The 21096-nt window shown below is 44.0% G+C and overlaps 1 protein-coding gene across 1 annotated transcript in view; it reads right to left on the bottom strand.

Moving 5' to 3' along the window:
* Nucleotides 1–1366: 1366 nt before the first annotated feature.
* LOC146965731 (GTPase IMAP family member 1-like) overlaps nucleotides 1367–21096 on the bottom strand; it is a 42884-nt gene continuing 23154 nt past the window's right edge. Inside the window, 3 exon segments of the mRNA XM_085765110.1 lie at nucleotides 1367–1393; nucleotides 2746–3446; nucleotides 7950–8521. Coding sequence (XP_085621236.1) covers nucleotides 1367–1393; nucleotides 2746–3446; nucleotides 7950–8511 — 1290 coding nt within the window. The 5' untranslated portion in view covers nucleotides 8512–8521.

Consider the following 21096-nt stretch of genomic DNA (forward strand, 5'->3'; position numbering starts at 1 on the left):
TGGCATAAATCTGTTTAGTTAGGACTCTAAAACACATACATGTCAGAAAACTATCTGTACCTTTCAAATTTTTACTGAAAACAGTCAACATGTCGCAGATGATTTTTGTGTTTTGGATTTCCTGGTTGTAGGGGGTGTGAAGAAGAATACTATTTAAGAACAAAGTGCCCTCTAGTGGATTTCTTTAGCACAGCGTACCTCAACCTGATAGAGATGGCTTGACCAGGTTGAACCAAGTTAGGCACTCCTTGCATTGAGATATAGTGACCCAAAATGAGTTCAACCAAATGGTCAAGCGGGCAGTTAAAGGGTTATGTCAACACCATTATCATACACTATTTCAGATAGCTGTCTGATAAACCAGTGATTAAGTTGTAAGTTTTCAATATATGTTCTGTGTTATTTGTGAAAATTGAGTAGAGTCTTTGTCGATTTTGTTATACTTGTTAGATTCTCTATTATCTGAATTGAGTGGAATGTATTGGCAATACTATTTGGCTTTTTCCTTCATGTTTTATCTAACCAATTTAGATTGAAGTCACCCATTCATTTCTTTAAACACTTATTTACCCTTACATGCTTCATGTATAGCAGAAGGTTTATTATAATACATATAATTTTCGGATTGGTGGTTGACAAAGTACAGTAATATTAAAAGAGATTTCAGGAGAGAGAGTTATAGTAAATCCACCACATTCAAGATCATCTAGCATACTGAGTGGTTGACACTGAATAGATTCTTTAACATAAATCATGACACGTCCCCTTTACCATGTTTATAATCTCGTCTGAATACACGGTATCCTGGAATATTGTAAGCACCTGATGGGAGTGGTTGGTGTCAGCCACGTTTCAGATAAACACAAATAATCAACATTAGAGTTTGACAGTAGATGTTTGAGTTGCTCCAATTTGGATATTAAGCTGCTTATATGTAAATGTTTAGCACATGTGATTTACCATCTGAAACATCTTGGTATTCTGTTGTTTTGTTGCTACAACACTGCCATTGCGGACATTGCATGAGTGGGTTAAAGGGACAGCAGTTACCAGTCCATGTTTTGCATTTTCATGTTTAGGTGTAAGATCAATGTCAAAGTTACTTTGTTCTTTGGCAGTATTGAGTCTTTCACCGTTGTCATTAATCATCTAATGTTAAGAGGAAGTCATATTGAGACAAATTAATAGCTTACCCTGCTTCATCTGCCATTTGAGAGATGAAGAGGAGTGGTGTCGGTAGAGATAGATAGATTGTGTTGGAGGAGTAGGGGACTTTGTTTCGGGTCTGGGGGAGGAAGAGAAATCAGCTACACAGGATTGTGGAGTAAACAGTCAATCACATGAGTAGGTCACTGCGTGCTAGAAGTTAGAAGTGAGCATGCAACTCCCCAACCTGTTCAGGTGGAGACCATCACGTCCACACATTGAATTAGTCATTTCTGGTTGTGTGGTGGGTGTCCTGGGCTCTGCTTACCTATCAATGAAAGTCACAACACATCACTGCATTTGTCCACTTGGTTAATATAACAGCATCCAGACTTTCTGGAAGTGATTCACTCTGTAATCTAGGAGGTCCCTGGAAAACAGTTTTCACTGGGTCCTTCTTTCTGTCTTCTAAGCCATATGTTTCTGACACGGATACCAAATCTCTTTTAATAATTTTTTTATATCTGGCTAAAAATGTAATTTGCTGTGGTGGTCAACTCCCCAGGTCGCTACAGTCAACATGTGGATATCGCAGATTTCTGCTCTTATTCCTCTTCAGAAGCTGACTCATGACCTTAACTCATGACCTTAATCACAGATCTTGGAACCACTGAATTCCTTCCTACAGAAATTGCAGTAAGATGAGGACTGCCCTTGCATTTTTATTTTGTTTGTGCTTATAAAATTGAAAAAAAAAAGAAAAGAAAAAGAGATTTAAAAAAACAAAGAAAAAAGCTGCTGAGACAGTTATGGTATCACTAACCCTGTTGTTAATGTCTCTCAGTTGTAATTTATTCATAGGATTTTTTTCCCCTTATTGTTGAGGCACGTTGGTTTTGGCTGATGAGAGGCATCATCACTGGAGCCTCTCATCATATATATCAGAGAAGCTAGCCCTGCAGCTGCCTCTGCACCTAACTCTGCACCTCTCTCTGCACCTACCTCTGCACCTCTCACTGCACCTACCCCTGTACCAATCACTCCACCTACCACTCCACCTACCACTCCACCTACCACTGCACCTCCTACTACATCTCCTACTACACCTCCCACTGCACCTCCTACTGCACCTCCCTCTCTGCCTCCCACTGCACCTCCGACTACACCTCCAATTGCACCTCCGACTACACCTCCCACTCCACCAACCACTGCAACTCCCACTGCACCTCCCAATGCACCAACCACTGCAACTCCTACTTCATCTCCCACTGCAACTCCCACTTCATCTCCCACTCCACCTCCCATTGCACCTACCACTGCACCTCCCATTGCACCTACCACTCCACCTCCCACTCCACATCCCACTCCACCTACCACTGCACCTCCCACTGCACCTCCCACAACACCTCCCATTCCACCCCCCACTGCACCTCCCACTGCACCTCCAACTCCACTTCCCACTGCACCTCCCATTGCACCTCCCACTGCACCTCCCACAGCACCTCCCACTGCCCCTCCCACTGCACCTATCACTGCACCTACCCCTGCACCTACCACTCTACCTATTTCCAACAGAAAAAAATATAGTCTTTCCAATACACTTCTCTTTGTCTTTTCATCAGCATCAGGTCCACTGCCTCCACCAGACTGAGCCTTGTTCCCCTCCTCCCTGATGAAGGTCTCAGCCATCCTGAACAGGTCAGAGGTGAAGTGTTCTCCTCCGTTCTCTGAGACCATCTGATCTACTGTATCTAGGAACCTTCTGACCTGCTGCCTGTTTCCTCTCCGGTTGTTGTCAAACACACAGTATCTCCCTCCACACATGGAGACCAGATCAGAGACCTGCTGGTTTGACTTGATCACCTGATCAACAGACTGACCTCTGAGTCCATCTCCATGAGTGAACAGGACCATGGTGTATTTAGAAGCATCAGCAGAACCAAACAGTTCTGGTAAAATCTCAAACAGTTTGATGTCTGCTGAAGAGACTCTGCCCAGTTTGACCACAATAACAAAGGCATGTGGACCTGGACTGGCTTCTACTATTGATCTCAGGATCTGCTTATACAGCTGTTCAGGAGTCAGGACATCATCAGTGAACCCAGGAGTGTCCACCACTGTGACCTGACGACCTTCGACCTTTGCTGACTCAGACTCACACTCTGTAGTGACTGGTTTAAAGCTACAGCCTGATGTAAACCTCTCAGATCCTAAGATGGTGTTTCCTGATGAACTCTTCCCTCCTCCAGGTCGACCAAGAAGAATGATCCTCCTCTTCTCCACTGGAACATCTGGAACATCTGGAGAAAGGATGCACATGAAAAATAGTTGTTACAGTCATTTAGCTGGGGGAAGGAAGTTCATGTTGATGTGGAACAACATGGTGGTGAAATGGAAAACAGACATAGCATAGACATAACAGAGACAGAGAACGAGTTCTCAGATAAACAGTAAGTCAGCATCACCAATGAACTACAGTGTGGTTTAATAACCAGTTGAACATCAGCTCTCATTACCTGGTTACCTGATCCTCACCTGTTTATGTCAGTATTAACTATTGTTGTTCATGAAGGTGTCTGATGATGACGATGATTCACATCTGTCAGAGCTGATTAAAGGACAATTTACGTTTTCTACAACCTGGACCTTATGTCTAGCATGAAATCCGATCATTTATTCACCCAGATAACATTGGTGTCATTACAAGTTGTTGTGATGAAATGAGCTCCAGCTGAGAGCCGCGTATATGTCAGGTCTCTGTCTGTATGTTGCTGTCTGTATGTTTTTGGACTTCCTGTTTTATTTTGTAGTTTCTGTGTCCATTCCCATTTTGGCTCATCACTTCCTGTCAAGCTCCTTTGTTCTGTTTCCTGCCAATAATCACCACACCTGTATTTAAGCCCATGTGTCACACCCTTTCCTTTGCCAGATTGTCATTGTTACCTTCGTGTGCTGTGCTCTCTCGCGTTTGTCTTTTGTGAAACCATTCGTGTATGACCTGTTTTTGTCATATTGGTTTTTGGAGATGTGCCTTGCCCTTTTTTGGATTTGTTTGCCTGTTTGTTGGACTGCCTTCCTGTGTATGACCCTGCCTGCCCTCCAGCAAAGGTTTTTGGAACTTGGACTGTTTTGTGCTTGTGTGATCACTTTGCGACTGAGTCTCTGTGTAGTAGGGTTGTGCCGATTGGCAATCCAATCATCTATCGGCGAATGAAAGGCCGATTTAACACACACACACACACACACACTGTGACGGTTTCGGTAGGAGTTTCAGTGGGAGGGGGGGTTGGGGGGGGGGGTTTGGGGGTGCCAACCAGGTCTCTCTCCTGGTACGTAAGATATGTTTAGTTTGTCAGTCTTTGTTTTGTCGTTTACCCACTGTTAATTTCATACACAAAAATATATATATATAAATATATAAATGCAGTGGCGGCTGGTCAATAGAGGGCGCTCGGGCGCCGCCCCCCCTGATGAAAAGCGAATTTTAATGATTATTATTTTTTCCAAAATAATAATTTAAAATTAATATTTTCTTCTTATTGTACCTGTGAATGTGATAGGAATTCTTAAAATCGAGCTGCATATAAAATAAAACCATTATTTAGAGGCTAATTTGCCTACAGGTTCATTTACTGTCTCTGTTATATCTATCGCTCTGTGTCTGGGGCGCTGGAGAAGTCGCCCGAGCAGTGTACCGGCTCAGCCAATCAGTGACTGTTGCTAAGTAAAAAATATATGGAGCAACAGGTAATTTAGCCAGTCAGCGTCGTCGGATTTTATGCCTTTGGGGCGCAGAAAATATCGCCCCAAACCAAACATTTTGGTCTCCCGTGGCAACCAGAAATCGAGGGGGAAATGAACCGAGGAGCTGTCCTCGGTACCAGGATGGCTACGCAGTTTTCATCAGTTTCAAATTCTGTTTCCCGTATAATTTACTTTTTTAAAACAGTGAGGACAGATACCACACGGACTGTTACTGGAGTTAGAGACCTATTTATCTGAACGGATTACAAAACATGAACTCTCAAGGGACACATGAACGGTGCTGTCAGCTAACGTTAGCCAAGCTAGGCAGAAGTCAGGACTAGCAGCAGAGCTTCACAGCTGGATGAAAAACACAGTTTCACGGTGAGGAAATACAACCAACAGGTGGATAAAACTCTGTGGGCCGGTGGCAGGAGGCTGTTATGATGTGACAGGAGGCCGTAGTGTGTGAGAGGAGCACCGGAGGACCGGAGCACCGTTAACCGGCACGTCAGAGACTGCTCTCTCTTGATGCTCGGAGCAAACTTCTGGACTACATGCTGTTGGTTCGTCCGCGGTGCGTTCACAGTTGGTCCGAGAGCGTTTTTATTAGTTCATCCAGCTTCTGGGACACTGGACTGGACACTGTTATTCCTGAGTGACACCAGGGGAAACTACTCACCCAGGCTGTGACAGGACGTCTGTGATGCGGAGCATCAGGCTGCAGCACTGTTCAATATGTTTACAGGTGTGACCAGTACGTTCACAGTTAGACTCGTCATCAAACCTGATAATGCAGCAGTTAAGTTAACATCTCACATCAGCAAGGTCAGACCAAACTTAATCACGTTATGCTCCTCCTCCTGTTCCTGTCACACTTTGTCTATAGTTAACATTAATCACTGCTGTATATTTCACGTCCACTGTGTGCCACCAGTGAAAGACTACTGTTTGTTCATTGTCATTATCTGTCAAACTGCTGATTTTTTTGTTAAAGGCAAATAAATAATTAATGTTTATCCCTAAAAATGGGTTTGGGGTTCTTTTATCAAGATGGTCACCAAAAACTTCAGGGACAAACAGCCCCACCTAGAATATTTTTCACCAGCCGCCACTGTATAAATGTATATATGTATATAAATATATATTCCCTAAACCCAGAAAAACCAATAAACCAATAATAACAAACACTCAATGCAACACAAAATGTAACCCAAAACAACTGTATTGACACAATATAACAACAATACAACAGACAGCAAAAATCGAAAGTTCAGTTTGTTTGCGCAGTTCAACTCTGCAGTTTATTTTGAAGGTAAAAAAAACTCTTCGGGAGACAAAAAAAAAAACCCACCGTTTCCAGGGAAACAAAAAACACCAGGCCAAGTAGGAACGGAAAAAAAACCCTATTGCGGAAGAGGGAAAAAAAACACAACTCGGTACCTGGGAGCGACAGTCAGTCGGTCAGTCAGTCTGTCTCCCCGAGGGGAAATCGAGATCGAGATCGAGATCAATCCAGGGGACAGCGTGGACACAGTAGGAGAGGAGAGGAGTGGAGTGCTTTCAGGGTCCGGTATACAGAGGAGCGAGAGGGTGCGTGGACGAGCAGGACGCTTTTACTACGGACGAGGACGATGCGGCTCACTGTAGCAATTAGCACGAGCATGAGCATGAGAGCTCCGACGCTGCTGCAACACACTCTGAGGACCCGAATGCCAGGTGAGGCGGATACATTTGTATTGGGCGCCATGACACAGAGGCGCAGCGGCAAATCAGCGCTGGACAGCGCGCAACGAGGGTAGGCTACGAGGGCGTGGACAGGCTGGCTGTCACAACACATATTCGCTACTTTTTTTATTGATCCAATGCGAGCCAGGTAGTCATATGACCGCACACAAAATGTCTGTGGTAAACAGGGTGAGGAAACACGTTTAGCTGGTGTTGTGGCTGTGACTAGGCTGCCGACGCCAGCCCTGCTATGTCACAGCCCGACGAGGTGTTCACTAATGCCACAAATAAATTACGTCTGCCACGAATAGATTTTTCGGCTTTCAGCAACGCAATAGCGTTCCGGTTCTTGATCATAGCGCTCTTTCTCCGTTACTGGCCCTCACAGAGAGAGAGAGAGAGAGAGAGAGAGAGAGAGAGAGAGAGAGAGAGAGAGAGAGAGAGAGAGAGAGAGAGAGAGAGAGAGAGAGAGAGAGAGAGAGAGAGAGAGAGAGAGAGAGAGAGAGAGAGAGAGAGAGAGGCGTGCATGCATGACAGCAGTGAAAAAGCACGGCGATAGATAGGTCTATCGGCGATCTCCTGGGAGGGCGATTGGGACAATCTGAGAACGTCAAGATCGCCCAACACTACTGCCTTGTATCCGTATAATGGAGTCTACAGGGCAGCAGAATGCAGCCTCTAAATAACACATTATCTGCAGAGAAACTCCTTCATTTCACCAATATTTAGGCTAGTGCTATTCCCCTCTGAGTCCGGGGTTAGCTGTTATCAACATCCGGGGTCTGTAGGTTGACCTACTGACCTCTGACCTGGATGATGTCATCTCTGAGCACTGCCCGGCTCATTCTGATAATAATCATTCTGCTTCTCAACTAGCCGGAGCTTTAGTGAGTCCAGGTTGAGGAGAGGAAGTCTGTGGAAGCTGAACTTCATCCAGCTGCTCATTTTGTTCTGACAAGTCAGAAACACGCAGAAACGAACCGTAGCATTAGTGGTAGCAACTAGGGCTGCCCCCAAATAGTCGACCAAGCACTGGTCGACCAAAAAAATATTAGCTGACCAAAATGTCATTGGTCGTTGTGTCATGTGTTATTTAGAGACTGCATTCTGCTGCCCTGTAGACTCGTACGCGGCTCTCGGCTGGAGCTCATTTCATCACAACGACTTGTAATGACACCAAAGTCATCTGGGTGAGACAATGATCGGATTTTATGCTAGAAATAAGGTCCAGGTTGTAGAAAACGTAAATTCCCCTTTAAGACCTCAGTAGACTCTACATCAGTCAAGTTTAATCAGGACAAACAGGTGAGGACTGAGACAATGATGGAGACTGTGACTCACCTGTTCTCAGTATCCTGCCTTCAGCAGCAGCTTTCTGACCTGGTCCTGGTCTCCACTCTCGTTGTTGAAGAGGTGATAGGCCCCTCCAAACTTCATAACAACATCTGGAAGTGAACCATCTTCCTGTCCAAAGATGAACTCAGTCAGGTTCATGTTCTTCAAGGCGTCTCCACCTGTGAACAGCAGGTAGCTCTTCCTTATCCCCTCAGGACCCAGGACTCTCATCGCTGCCTCCACGGCCTCCTGCTCATCTCTGGTGAAGCGTCCAGCTCTGACCACAACCAGGAACAGACAGGGTCTGGAGGACCTGATGAGGTCCTGACAGAAGGTTTTAATCTCCTGCTCAGTGTCCTCAGTGTCTAATATTCCTGGAGTGTCGATCACTTTGACCTGTTTCCCAAACACTTCTCCTGTTAACTCACAGGTTTCTCTGGTCACAGGTTTGTAGGACAATCTGGACACAAACGCTGGCCGTCCTAAGATGGTGTTTCCTGAGGCACTTTTACCACCTCCTGTTTTACCAAGGAGGACGATGCTGAGAGGTGGATCCATGGTTAGGAACCTGTAGAAACAAAGAGATGACAGGAAATAAGAAAAAAACATGGGAGAAAAAAGGCTTCATGTTAACCTTTGTGCCCTGCAACTTTTTACCGACACATGTACTACATTGGACAAAAGTGTCCAACGTGTTTGAAGCCATAGAAAAGGCATATTTTACAATTTTACACAGTTTTTTTTTTACAGTTTTTTCCCATTTTTTTTTGCATGAATCTTCTTGTCCACTTCTCCTCTATTGATCCAACCCATTTATTTAATTAATTTCAGACTTTTAACCCCTTCAATGCCAGAAAATAGAGTCCCTGGAAAAAAAGTGGTGAAAAAAGCACATAAAAAGGGGGTTATTTCCAAAAAACTGAATGCAAATTGAATTTGGTTTGGGGGGATTAGATCAGTCTTGGATATGTCATTGATGAGTAGCAACATTGATTTCCTGGGGTTTGTAGTTTTCTGTACATGGGACTCTAAGAAAAAGACTGACACATGTACTACACTGGACAAAAGTGTCCAATGTGTTTGAAGCCATATAAAAGGCATATTTTACAATTTTTTCCCCCTTTTTTTGCATGAATCTTCTTATCCACTTCTCCTTTATTGATTCAAACCATTTATTTAATTAATTTCAGACTTTTAACCCCTTCAATGCCAGAAAATAGAGGCCCTGGAAAAAAGTGGTGAAAAAAGCACATAAAAGGGGGTTATTTCCAAAAAACTGAATGCAAATTGAATTTGATTTGAGGGGATTAGATCAGTCTTGGATATGTCATTGATGAGTAGCAACATTGATTTCCTGGGGTTTGTAGTTTTTCTGTAGTTTCAGATTAAAGAAATGGCTCCCATAGACTTCCATTATAATCAATTGGAATATAGGTCAATTCAATAAGTTTGCAAAGGTGTCCTATACCCTTCAAAGCAATACATTTGAAATTGAAATGAATCAATATCAACATCTTTAAATTCAACATCTTTAATATAAACATCAATCACAACATCAATAACAAGAGCAGGATGTTAGAACTGGCATAAGGTTACACAACAGCAGCAAAAACAAAAACATTTCATGGAGAAGGAGTCAACGCCTACTTCTTCCCCTTCACAATGCCAACTCTCTGTGCACAGCTTGCACAACAGATCTTCAAGTGATCCTTGCACACATGAATTCCACAGTGTGCACATCTCTGCATGCACTTCTTGCGTGCAGCTCCAGGGGCACACATCTTGCAGCCTGCCCGGCGTTTTGGTGTCGCTCCCTCTGCAGCAGGCTGCATGTGACAATGTGCCCACTCATTCCATCAGTCAAGTCCAGGACAATGCGCTGGCCTTGATTGCGCTCTCTCTCCCTGCGCCGTCCAGGCACGGCTTCTGGCTTCCCAGTGTAGGGCTGCATCCTCCAGGCATACGAGGTACGAACATCTGCCAGCACCCAGATCTTTAACCCATACCTGTGTGGTTTTTTCGGCATGTATTGCCGAAATTTGCAGCGTCCACGAAACGGGACCATTTGCTCATCGATGCAAATCTGTGGATGAATGAGAAGACCATTATAAAATAGTTCAGTTCAGTTCAGTTCAGTAAACTTTATTGTCAATCACACAATGTAACTGTTACACAGGGAATCAAAATTACGTTTCCCCAAACTCCAAATGTGCAATTAAATTTTTTTTAAAATTTCAACATACATTTACCACACATATATGACATAAAAGTGGACACAAACATCACGATAATGCTAAATCACGATAATGCTAAATACCATTTAGTTAGAAAAACACTCTATAAAACATGAGGAATTATCATTATTATTATTATTATTATTATTATTATTGTTGTTGTTGTTATTCTTACCTCTTTACCGCAGTTGTAGAGAAGAGCCAGGCGGTTTTGCCATTGATCCCACATTCCTCGCACTGCTGCCAACTTGTCCCTCCGTTGGCGTTGGGGGCGAGTGAGACGGTCATCAAACCGAATGGTCGAAGAGATTTGCTCGAACCTTGCATGGGACATAGTCTTGATAAATATACCTCGTCCGGTCACAGGGTCCCACAGCGACTTAGTTGACTCATCGTGCGAGCGAAATACCCCAGCCAAAAGCAGCAGGCCGAGGTACGCCTCCATTTCAATCTGGCTCACATCTCGCCATCTTGACTTAGTGCGTCTTCCATGCAAATTGGTCATTTGCCGGACATGTTCCACCAGATCAGGGGGCATGAGGAGGTCCCATGCTGACCTCGGGTCCTCGGTGAGACGGGCGACCGCATATCTACAGATGTAGCCACCTACAAGTTCCCCCTGGTCCCTGGTGGGACCACTGTGGGACCGTGATGGGTCCGTGGCGGGTCCGTGATGGGCTCCCGCTTGGCCCATGGCGATAATTTAATCGCCGCGATGACGTAGCGAACGCAGCCACGACTGTTAACGCCCCTCTGCAGCCCGTGTGAAAATCAGCTGCAGTGTCTCATTTGTCCACGGGGAGGAGCAGTGATTTTGACCCGAGTTAATCTGTCAATCACTTTTCCTCCTCCTTTCTTTTTTCCCTCAGATGAATTGCTATAATTGCCTCCAAAACAGGCGATCTATAAGTAGCTTCAAAGATAAATAAACACCGACAGAGCACAAATAAAAATGTATATCACTCGCAGTTTACCTGTCTACATAATTTGCATTCTAGTAAATGTTTGCCTTGTGGTGGTTTTAATGTTAACACTGAAGCATACGGTGCGCAAATAAACCCTAACCAATAAATAAACATGCCGACGTGTCCGTGAATATACACGCATGAGACTGTGTGTGTAAAATGAAAGTGTGGTCCTATGTGACCGCCCTTATATTCAAACAAGAGGAAAAAGAAACAATTATGAGGTTCATAAATTAAATCGCCATGGCACAGCTGAGAGTTGACATAGGCTACTTGATGTTTTGTGTTTGTTTGTGTGAAACCTGTTGTAGGTTCCTAATCAATGAAGCCATGAGCTTGACGCTCTCCTCCCTCGTAACATCCACTTTAACCTGACGAACAAGCCCGTTGCCATCAGGAAAAGTCTCCACAATTCTTCCAAGTGGCCAGGAATTTCTGGGTGACGTATCGTCCACGATCAGCACCACGTCGCCGACACAGAAGTTTCTTCCAGGTGAAGACCATCGCTGACGTTCTTGGAGCTGTGTCAGATATTCTTTGCACCAGCGTTTCCAGAAGACATCCGCAAGGTATTGAATCTGTCTCCATCTGCGATTAACGTATTGGTCATCCTTATCAAATACTCCTGGTGGTAACTCGGGTTTGACTTTGAGCAACAACAGGTGGTTGGGTGTGAGGGCCTCTAAATCGTTGAGGTCTGTTGATGCCTTTGTGATGGGCCTGCTGTTTATGACCGCCTCGGCTTCACAAAGTAAGGTATGGAGACCCTCTTCGTCCAACAATTGCTCCTTTACTGTGATGTTCAAGATTTTTCTGACTGAACGGATTAACCGCTCCCAGCTGCCTCCGTGGTGAGAACCTGCCGGCGGGTTGAAATTCCACTGAACACCTCTCTGCTGCAAGTGTTTCTCAATCCTGTGGGTGTTCCATTCCTTGATCGATTTCCTCAACTCACTGTCGGCTGACCGAAAGTTGGTTCCATTATCTGAATACATCTCTCTTACTTGTCCTCTTCTGGCAAGGAATCTTCTGATGGCGTTAAGACAGGCATCAGTGTCGAGTGAAGATGCAACTTCCAGATGCACGGCTTGTATAGCAAGACATGTGAAGATAACGCCGTATCTCTTTACTTGGACTCTTCCTCTTTTCACTAGGAACGGACCGAAGTAGTCGACGCCGACTCTTGTAAAAGGAGGATCGTCTGGCAGGACCCTGCATGTAGGTAGATCTGCCATGAGCTGCTTGCCTGCGGCTCCATGCAGTCTTTTACAGACAACGCACTTGGACAGGAACCTTCTGATGGCTCCATTGGCTCCAGGGATCCAGAATCGCTGCCGTAGCTGAGCCAACATGTGATTCCTTCCAGCGTGAGCTGTAATGTCATGAATGTGTCTTAACACCAGCCTTGTGATGTGTGAATCCTTGGGCAAGATGGCTGGCTGCTTGGAGTCACCAGGCATCGCCGCGCGGCTCAACCTTCCCCCGACTCTCATAACTCCATCTTGGAGTACTGGATTTAACTTAAAGAGTGAGCTACTTTTCTTTACTCTTTGATGTTCCTTTAACGCAGCCAAATCTTCTTTGAAACTTCGCTTCTGACAATACTTCACAATTTCTGTTTCTGCTTCAGTCAAGTCGTCACAAGTCAGATACTTTCCTTTAACGGCTTTCTTGAATTCCGTCATCCTGCTTTCTCCGTCTACTGCTCGTAGTTCCTTTCTCTTTTCCTTTAGCTCTTTCAGCAAATCCTTAAGTTTCAGAAACCATCCCACAGCGCGCTTCAACGCTGTCCAGGGAGAGTAGTGGTTCATCCACTGATCCATGGAATCCTCAAGCTCTTGTGCCTGAATGACATGCACTTGAGTCACTCTTTTGACCTCTGGGTCGTTGATATCCAGCATGCCAGGATCTGGATTTTTAGGCCACTGGTCTTGTGAGCTGAGCAAGAAACTTGGTCCTGAAAGCCAGCTCTCATTTTTCAAAAACGCTTCCACAGTCTGTCCTCTTGAGACGAGATCAGCGGGATTCAGAGTGGTGTTGATGTATCTCCACTGAGATGTTTGAGAGTGATCCAGGATTGCTGAAACCCTGTTTGCAACGAACGTCTTGAATCTGGTGCTCTCACTGTTCAAGTACTTTAGCACAGCCGTGCTATCGGTCCAAAAGATCGATTCATGAAGCTCCAACTCAAGCTCTTTCCTCAGAAGCTTGTCCATTTTTATTGCGACTGTGGCCGCAGTCAATTCCATCCTGGGAATAGTTGGGGACTTCAAGGGCGCGACCCTTGTCTTTGCCAGGATCAAGGTGGATTGAGTTTCACCAGCTGAAAAGCGCAGCAGTAAGTAGCTTGTGGTTCCGTAGGCATCTTCACTCGCGTCAGCAAAGTGATGAAGCTGCGCGAAGACTGGCGCACCAAACTGCTTCGACTTGACACATCTGTCGACTCCAAATTTCTCAAGCTGTGGCAAACTTGAGATCCACTTATTCCAACTTTTGACCACAGTGTCTGGCAGGTCTTCATCCCAGTTATACTTCTGCCGACATAAATCCTGCAGGATTCTTTTCGCGGGCAATATTACTGGAGCGAGAAAGCCCAGCGGATCAAAAATTGAACTGACCAAGGAAAGCAGGCCTCTCCTAGTGTGTGGTCGATCTTTGAGGTTGATCTTGAACCTGAACTGATCCGATTCGGCACACCACTGGATGCCCAATGCTCTCTCCATTGGCAGATTGTCCTCATCTAAATCCAGATCTTGAAACCCTTGGGCTCTTTCCTCTTCCGGGATTGAGTTAAGCAGCTTCCTGTTGTTGCTTGACCACTTTGTCAGTCGGAATCCTCCTTTTGCCAACATGCTTCTCAACTCAGCGCACAGAGTGATGGCTGTATCTTCATCAGAAGCCGACTTAAGACAGTCGTCTACATAAAAAAATTTCCGAACTGTTTTAGCCGTCTCTTGTCCAAACTCCTCTGCAAAATCTGTTGCACATTTCTGAAGCGCAAAGGTGGCGACACTTGGCGAAGATGTTGCGCCGAAGATATGCACCAGCATCTTGTGTTCGACGAGATCCAGCTCATAGTTGCCGTCGGGCCACCATAGAAATCTGAGGAGATCCGTGTCTTCGTTACTCACCCTGACTTGGTGGAACATGGCCTCCACGTCAGCCATGACCGCCACAGCCTCCTGGCGGAACCTCATGAGGACCCCCACCAGCGAGCTTGTAAGGTCCGGACCCTGTAGGAGCTGCTGGTTTAATGACATTCCTCGGAAGCTCGCGCCACAGTCAAACACGACGCGCAACTTCTGCTTGGTTGGATGTCTGACTCCATGGTGAGGCAGATACCACGTTCGCCCCTCAGCAGGTTCACGCTCATCACCATCAAGCTTCACTGCGTAACCTTTCTTGAGCAGGTCGTCCATGAAAGCCACATATTCTCCATAGAACTTGCCGTCCTTTGAGAACCTCTTCCGTAAGTTCAATGCACGTTGCTCCGCAACTGCTCTGTTGTTCGGCATGCACAAACATTTCTTCCTCACTGGAAGACAAACGTCGTAATGACCGTTTTTAAGTACAGCAGACTGTGACACCATGTTGATAAACTGATGGTCGTCCTTAGACATTTCGATGTCTTCGTCTTGTCCAGCATCAGGAAAGTCCTGCTTGAATTGTAGCTGCCAGAGCTCTTCAAGCTTGGCTACTGAGATTCTGTTTGCAGTAATTCCTGTCAGTGTGTTTGCCTCCACCGTGTCACTTCCACCTCTGAGTGGTCCGTTCACTGTCCAGCCTAATATCGTCCTTACGGCGTATGGTCCATTGTCCACGCTGTTGACCACTTGCAGCGGCTCCATCGCCTTGGGAACATTTGCTCCTATGAGCAATCCAACTTCTGCTTGGATAGTGGGGATTTTCACCTCCTTTAGGTGGGGCCAACTGTCAATATCCTCTTGACGGGGAATATTGTCCTTAGCTACGGGAATGTCCTTCTGTGAATACACCTCAGAAAGTTCAACAAACTGGTTGCTGTCCAAACTGCTGATCTCCAGACCAGCCACAATGCGCGTGTTCACGATCGATTCAGTCCCCATAGTTCGCAATGAGATGCTTACATTGCGTCCATTCATGTTCAGTTGGTTTATCAGTGACTCTGTAGCAAAAGTAGCCGAGCTACCGGGATCCAAAAACGCGTACGTTGTCACTGTCTTGGTTCCTTTTTGTGCCTTGACACACACTGGAATGATCGAAAGAACGCAATCGTCTTTACCGGCCCCTGTGACTCCAAAAGTTTCAGCTGTTTGTACAAGGGCACTTGAAACAGATTGCTGTTCACAATAGTCCTTTCCTGCTTCTTCTCTTGAGTCCTTGATGGTAATGTGCAATGGTGTGGGATGCAGTCTGGAGCATTCTTCACATTGAAGTTTCTGTTTGCAGCTGCTGCTCATATGACCATGCTTTAAACATGCAAAACACAAACCTTTGCTCCTCAAGAAACCAATCTTGTCTTTATGTTGCTTGCTCTTGAACTTCTTGCAAACTGTGAGACTGTGTTGCTCTCCAGTACAATAAACACAAGGTTTGCTGAAACCGTCGACTGAGACAGGTTGTGTTTTTGCTACTGTCTGTTTTTCATTTTCCATCCTGGGAGGCACAACAACACAACAATTGATCAGTTGCTGCTGGAGTATTTTGTTTAACCCTGGGTGCTGATAAGGTGGGTCTTGATGGTGGTTGAAAGATGGGTTTTGTGTCTGTTTTACCATCCTTATCATAAGCTTTAACTGTGCTACTCTCTTCTTGTACGTTCTCATATTTTTGTAAGACCTCCATTTTGGCATCAGACTCAGCCAGTGCAGTTTGCATTGCATGCATTTCTTTTCTAGCTTTTATTGAAGCTTCGATTCTTTTTTGTTGGGCCTCAAACTCTGCTTCTCGCTGCTTTTCTTCAGCTTGAATTTGAGCCTCCCTGCATTTTTTCTCTGCATGCCAGTCTGCTTCTTCCTGCTCTATTGCCAGTTTCTCCCGTAAAGCTGCAGCCTTTGCTCTTAATGATGCTTGCTCCATTTCCGCCTTTAATCTGACTGAAGATGCTGATGAAAGTGAGCTTCCACTCTGTGATGTAGCTTTACTTCGACTTCTAGTGGTCACTTTTGTTGATGTAGACCTACTGTCTGCAGGTGTTACCTGTCTGTCACACTCTTCAGCCTGCTCAACACGTTTCAAAACATCTTTCATCCAATCCTCACATTTCCAGAAAAAGTCATCCATTATTTTAATCTTTGGATCAAACCAGCTCCTTTGATCATCCACAAATTCCACCTCTTCCATTAATTTCTGAAGGTCAGAATTAAAGCTAGGGTCTGTAATCCTGGAAAACTAGCAAGAGAGCGAGCAAGATTTGAAAAAAGCACCTCCTAAAGTTCCTCCCCCCTGCTCCCCCTTCCGTCAGTGAGTCCGTCCAAGCCACGCCCCCACACACTAGCACGCGCACAGAAGCAGCATGGAGGAGAGGACAGCTACGAGCTAAGGGCTACGAGCTACGAGCTAACGAGCTAGGAGTAGTTTTGGACGACAACAAACAGTCATGTCTCACTTACCGTACCTGTAAGTAAACTATATTATTATTATTATTATTATTTTGTTTGTTTTATAGCACATCAGTCTGTGCAGACCCAGGGGCAGGTCGGGTCTGAAGGTCTGAATCTGCTGAATCTTCCTGAGGATCCGGCTGGATTCAGACCCATCAGCTAAATTACATTGTAACAGTTAGCCTGATTGTGATGTGTTTTTCACTGACAAACGTGTATTTAGTGTTTTTAATAGTCACATAGCATATCTGCCTAACTCAGTTTTTCATTGAAAATTATGCAGGGTGATGCAGAAGTGTTAGGAAAGTAAATTTAGGCCAATATCTCAATTTGGCTACATAAATTAGTTAGGCAGATATGCTAATAGGATAACGATATCTTTGTTGTTTGATTGTTAGAGTTTACACGATGACAGCACTGGCTCAGACCGAGCTACAGTCTGAGCCTTTTTTTTTCTCTTGATCTCAACATAATCAAGAACTGTAAACAACTGTAAACAATGACATGCCATTTACATTTCTGTTAGAGAGTTCATTGTCATTCATAAACTGTAAAAGGAAAAATATAAACATACAAAAAATAATAAATGAAATTCCAGTAATATTAGTAATAATAAAGGACAACATGATGAGAAAGTCTAATCTCCTTGATGAACTATTCTCTTTACAGGCTAGAAATGAACGACTTGAGCTTGGAAGAATCTCATCAACCCAAACCTCCTGTTTGATACCTGCAGATGTCAGCATCAGGAGATGCTCCTCCACCAGGCCCTCCAGCTTCACGTCTACCTAGTTCCTGTGTCTGGAAAATAAAGAGACCGCTACCCAGATCCTCATGGACATAAATGTTTTGTCCCTTGTAGAGTGTAAACACACTGTAAGATTTACTAGAGCCCTGCCGTTTATACTGTGTTCTACATTAGATTCCTGTCAAATTTGCACTGAAGTTTACAGTCTGTACATTCCAAAGTTATTTTATTATTCTTATTTATATTTTTGACTTATATTTAAATTTTGTCTTTTGTTATTTATATTGTTTTTAATAAAAATTTGAAAGTGATGAATGCCTTTCATTTTAGTATTTCTGCAAAAGAAGCTATACATTTTCTCACCACCACAACAAAAATAAGTGATTACAGAAAAATTACAACAAAGTTGGTATAACCCTTTATTGTTACATAAGTATCTGTACATTTTCAACATGAGTATATCTACACATTGGAGAAGGTGTTTACATGGAAAAGGTGTTTCCAGGGAAGGCAGACAGGTCAGGCTGTGTGTGAGAAGTGTTTTGTCAGCTCTGTTGATCTGCAATGTAACTGTAGTCCATCTCCACCTTTTCTGTGGAAAGGCTCCACTTCTTCAATTTTTTATTGTACACCTTGCCGTATCTGTAATAAGAGAAAAGATAATAAGCTTTGTGTGATACATTCATATTAGCTTACAGTTTACTCGGGGTGGAGCTGTATGCGTCAAGGTCTGAAGCATAAAGCTCTGCCCCAGTTGAACAACGTCTGAAAGGAGCAACATCATAAGGAGCAGGAGGTAACTCCTGTCTAGTGTGGTGGCTGTGATACAACCTATAACCTACACCCTTATGAAAAACATACGTTCTTATCATTTAGGGACAAAAGTGTCCTCTTCAAAAATGCCAATAATATTTTTTTTTTCCTGATTAAAAAGGATTGAAAAAGAACAAACTAAGCATGGCGTGTGTGATCTGTAAGATCAGTAATGTAAGTGGGTGTATGGATGGAAGAGTATGTGTGTGTGGGGTGTTATAGAGTGTAAAAACAGAACCAAAACATCAACCAAAGAGCAGGAGGTGTTGCAGGCAGGAGAGAGGGAGAGCAGCTGACTCCAGAAGGGAGTTGTAGACCACAGCCTCCCCAGAGCCCAGGTGCAGCTTTGGCCACTGACCACCCTGCTACTGTGAGGAGAGAGAGAGCAAGGCAGCAGGGATGGTTGTCACAGTAACATACCTTGCATCCAATTGCTGAAGAGCTGTCTCCTCTGGGCAGCTAATGTCTGATTCCTGAACCCCAGCTACTGAGAAGTCATCATCTCTGTGAAGATTACAAAATTAGAGAATACTGTCAGTGCAGCATCAACATATATTTACCCTTCATTCATAGAGCACAAAACACAGAACTGCTTATATGTAGAAATAGAAATCTTGGGTTTGGCAGTTGAAAGGAAGATGTTTTGACAGAACAAAAAGGCATAAAGATTGATATAAACTGTTGAGAAATCCTCAGTTTTCCCCTATCCTCTCTGCACAGCAGCTAACAGTATAGTCCATAGACAAGCTTGTAACATGATCAATTACTCCACCAACACCACACAAAGTTAGAGGTACAACCTAAGGTAGCTGTGTTTTATTTTAGTGTTGGTGGTTGTTGTAGTTGATGTTAACAACTCTGTGTGGAGTGCTGGACCTCCTAAGGTGAAGGACAGGTTTTATCCTCAGGCCATCATATTTCTCAAAAGATAATCACTAACATTTACTCAATGTCTGTATAATGATACGGCAGATATCACTTCATACAATGTATATATACTATATGTGCAATAATACTTTTCTGAAGTACCTCAAATAGCACTTTGAGCCACATAAAACAGAAAGGGCTAGATATGAAAGACAGATTTTTACACCACACCAAAGACAACGTTGGTCAAATTCATATTCATAGCAATAGCAGCAGCAGCAGCAGCAGCAGCAGCAGCAGCAAGTTGAACTCACAGTGGACAGAGCCTTGGAAACAGTAGTTGAAGCTAGCGGGGGCTAATCAATCCGTGTTCAGACTGCGTCGAGGTTGATCGATCCTTCTCATGTCATGACTATGAAAACATAAATACGCAACAGTTGTAAAACGTAAAAGCCAACATATGTGCGTCTTTTATCACAATAATAATGCAGACACTGACGACTATGGTAGGGGAGAGTGGGGTAAAGTGAGACACTTTTTACATTTGCTCCCCTCTAAGCGAGCTAAAATGATTTATCAGTAAAATTTACACATTTCCCATTAATTCGGGATGTTGCCTAGCAATGGAAATTATATAGAATATATTTAGGACGAAGGACAGTGAAAATATGATTGTTTTAAAAAAAGTGGTCTCGTGTCTCACTTTACCCCAGGTCAGGGGTAAACTGAGACAAACTAGAAAAATCAATGGGGTAAACTGATCCACTTACTTGTTCCACTCTGAAACTACCATAACAACACATGTTGTAACAGCTAGAGTCCTGACAGCTTGACAACCACACTCCCCAGAACTAATGTCGGACTAGTAGCAGAATCATGGGGATTGGTCAATTAAGCACTTTTGTTTTCTCAACACAAAGTGACTCAAAACCAAAATCAAATACAACACAAAATGTTTTAATTAACATTCAAATGACAGATAGAACCTGTTAGATAGTCTGGGGGTCAGATTGTAGGCCCCGACAATGGTGACCATTTTGATCAAAAGTCCTCTTGTGTGTGGGGGGAGCCGACAAAGTGGAATGTGACTAAAATTGAATGTAACCAATAAAGAAGTGAGCTGACTGAGAGCACCTAGCATAACAAAGCAGTGTGGCTACAGATCATTGATCACGCAAGATTTCTGGCTTGGGGGACGAGATTCTAGTGTAAATCTTTGTGTGTGGTGCTCACAGTGTCTCACTCTTGGATTTATTATAATACATCCATGGTCTCACTTTACCCCGCAGCATTTGTCTCACTTTACCCCAACACCCCCATTGTAGAAAAAATGACCTCTCTTAGAAATTCAGGCTAATTTTCAGCTAGCATCATCACATGGTTTTATGTGTTGGTAGTTCATCATCATGTATCATATAAGTTTTTCTACCTGAATCAATTTGCTTTAGCACAACAGTTGATTAAGTCGACAGCAAGAAAATTTACTTTTACTTGCAAAAATCATATTTTTGTGAAAAAAACATGCTTTCCACAGCATCATGAGGTCCTCTCCTCCATGACCATGGGGAAATGGAAGGGGCTTGAAAACATAATGGTCAGATGACCATAAATGTGTTCCGTTTTCTAGATATAGGGGGTGTCTCACATTACCCGGTGTCTCACATTGCCCCACTCTCCCCTAGAATCTATTCAATACTAGCGTCACCGACCAGTTTTAAACCCACAGAGAAGCTAATATTAGCATTTGGCTAATACAAGCTACAATAGCTACGTTAGCAAAAGTTAGCCTACATATTTCATGAAAATAAGAAATCCTCCCCGAAGCAAAACAAATAATTACCTGTCCAGCAGAAAGACAGCAACCTCGGCATCACTTTTCAGGCCCAGATCCCGACCTGAAGCTACACCGATGTACTCTGGTTTAGCCTCTTGCT

Source organism: Trachurus japonicus, chromosome 21 (assembly GCF_045865225.1).
Source record: "Trachurus japonicus isolate A0001 chromosome 21, Traja_1.0".
Taxonomy (NCBI): domain Eukaryota; kingdom Metazoa; phylum Chordata; class Actinopteri; order Carangiformes; family Carangidae; genus Trachurus; species Trachurus japonicus.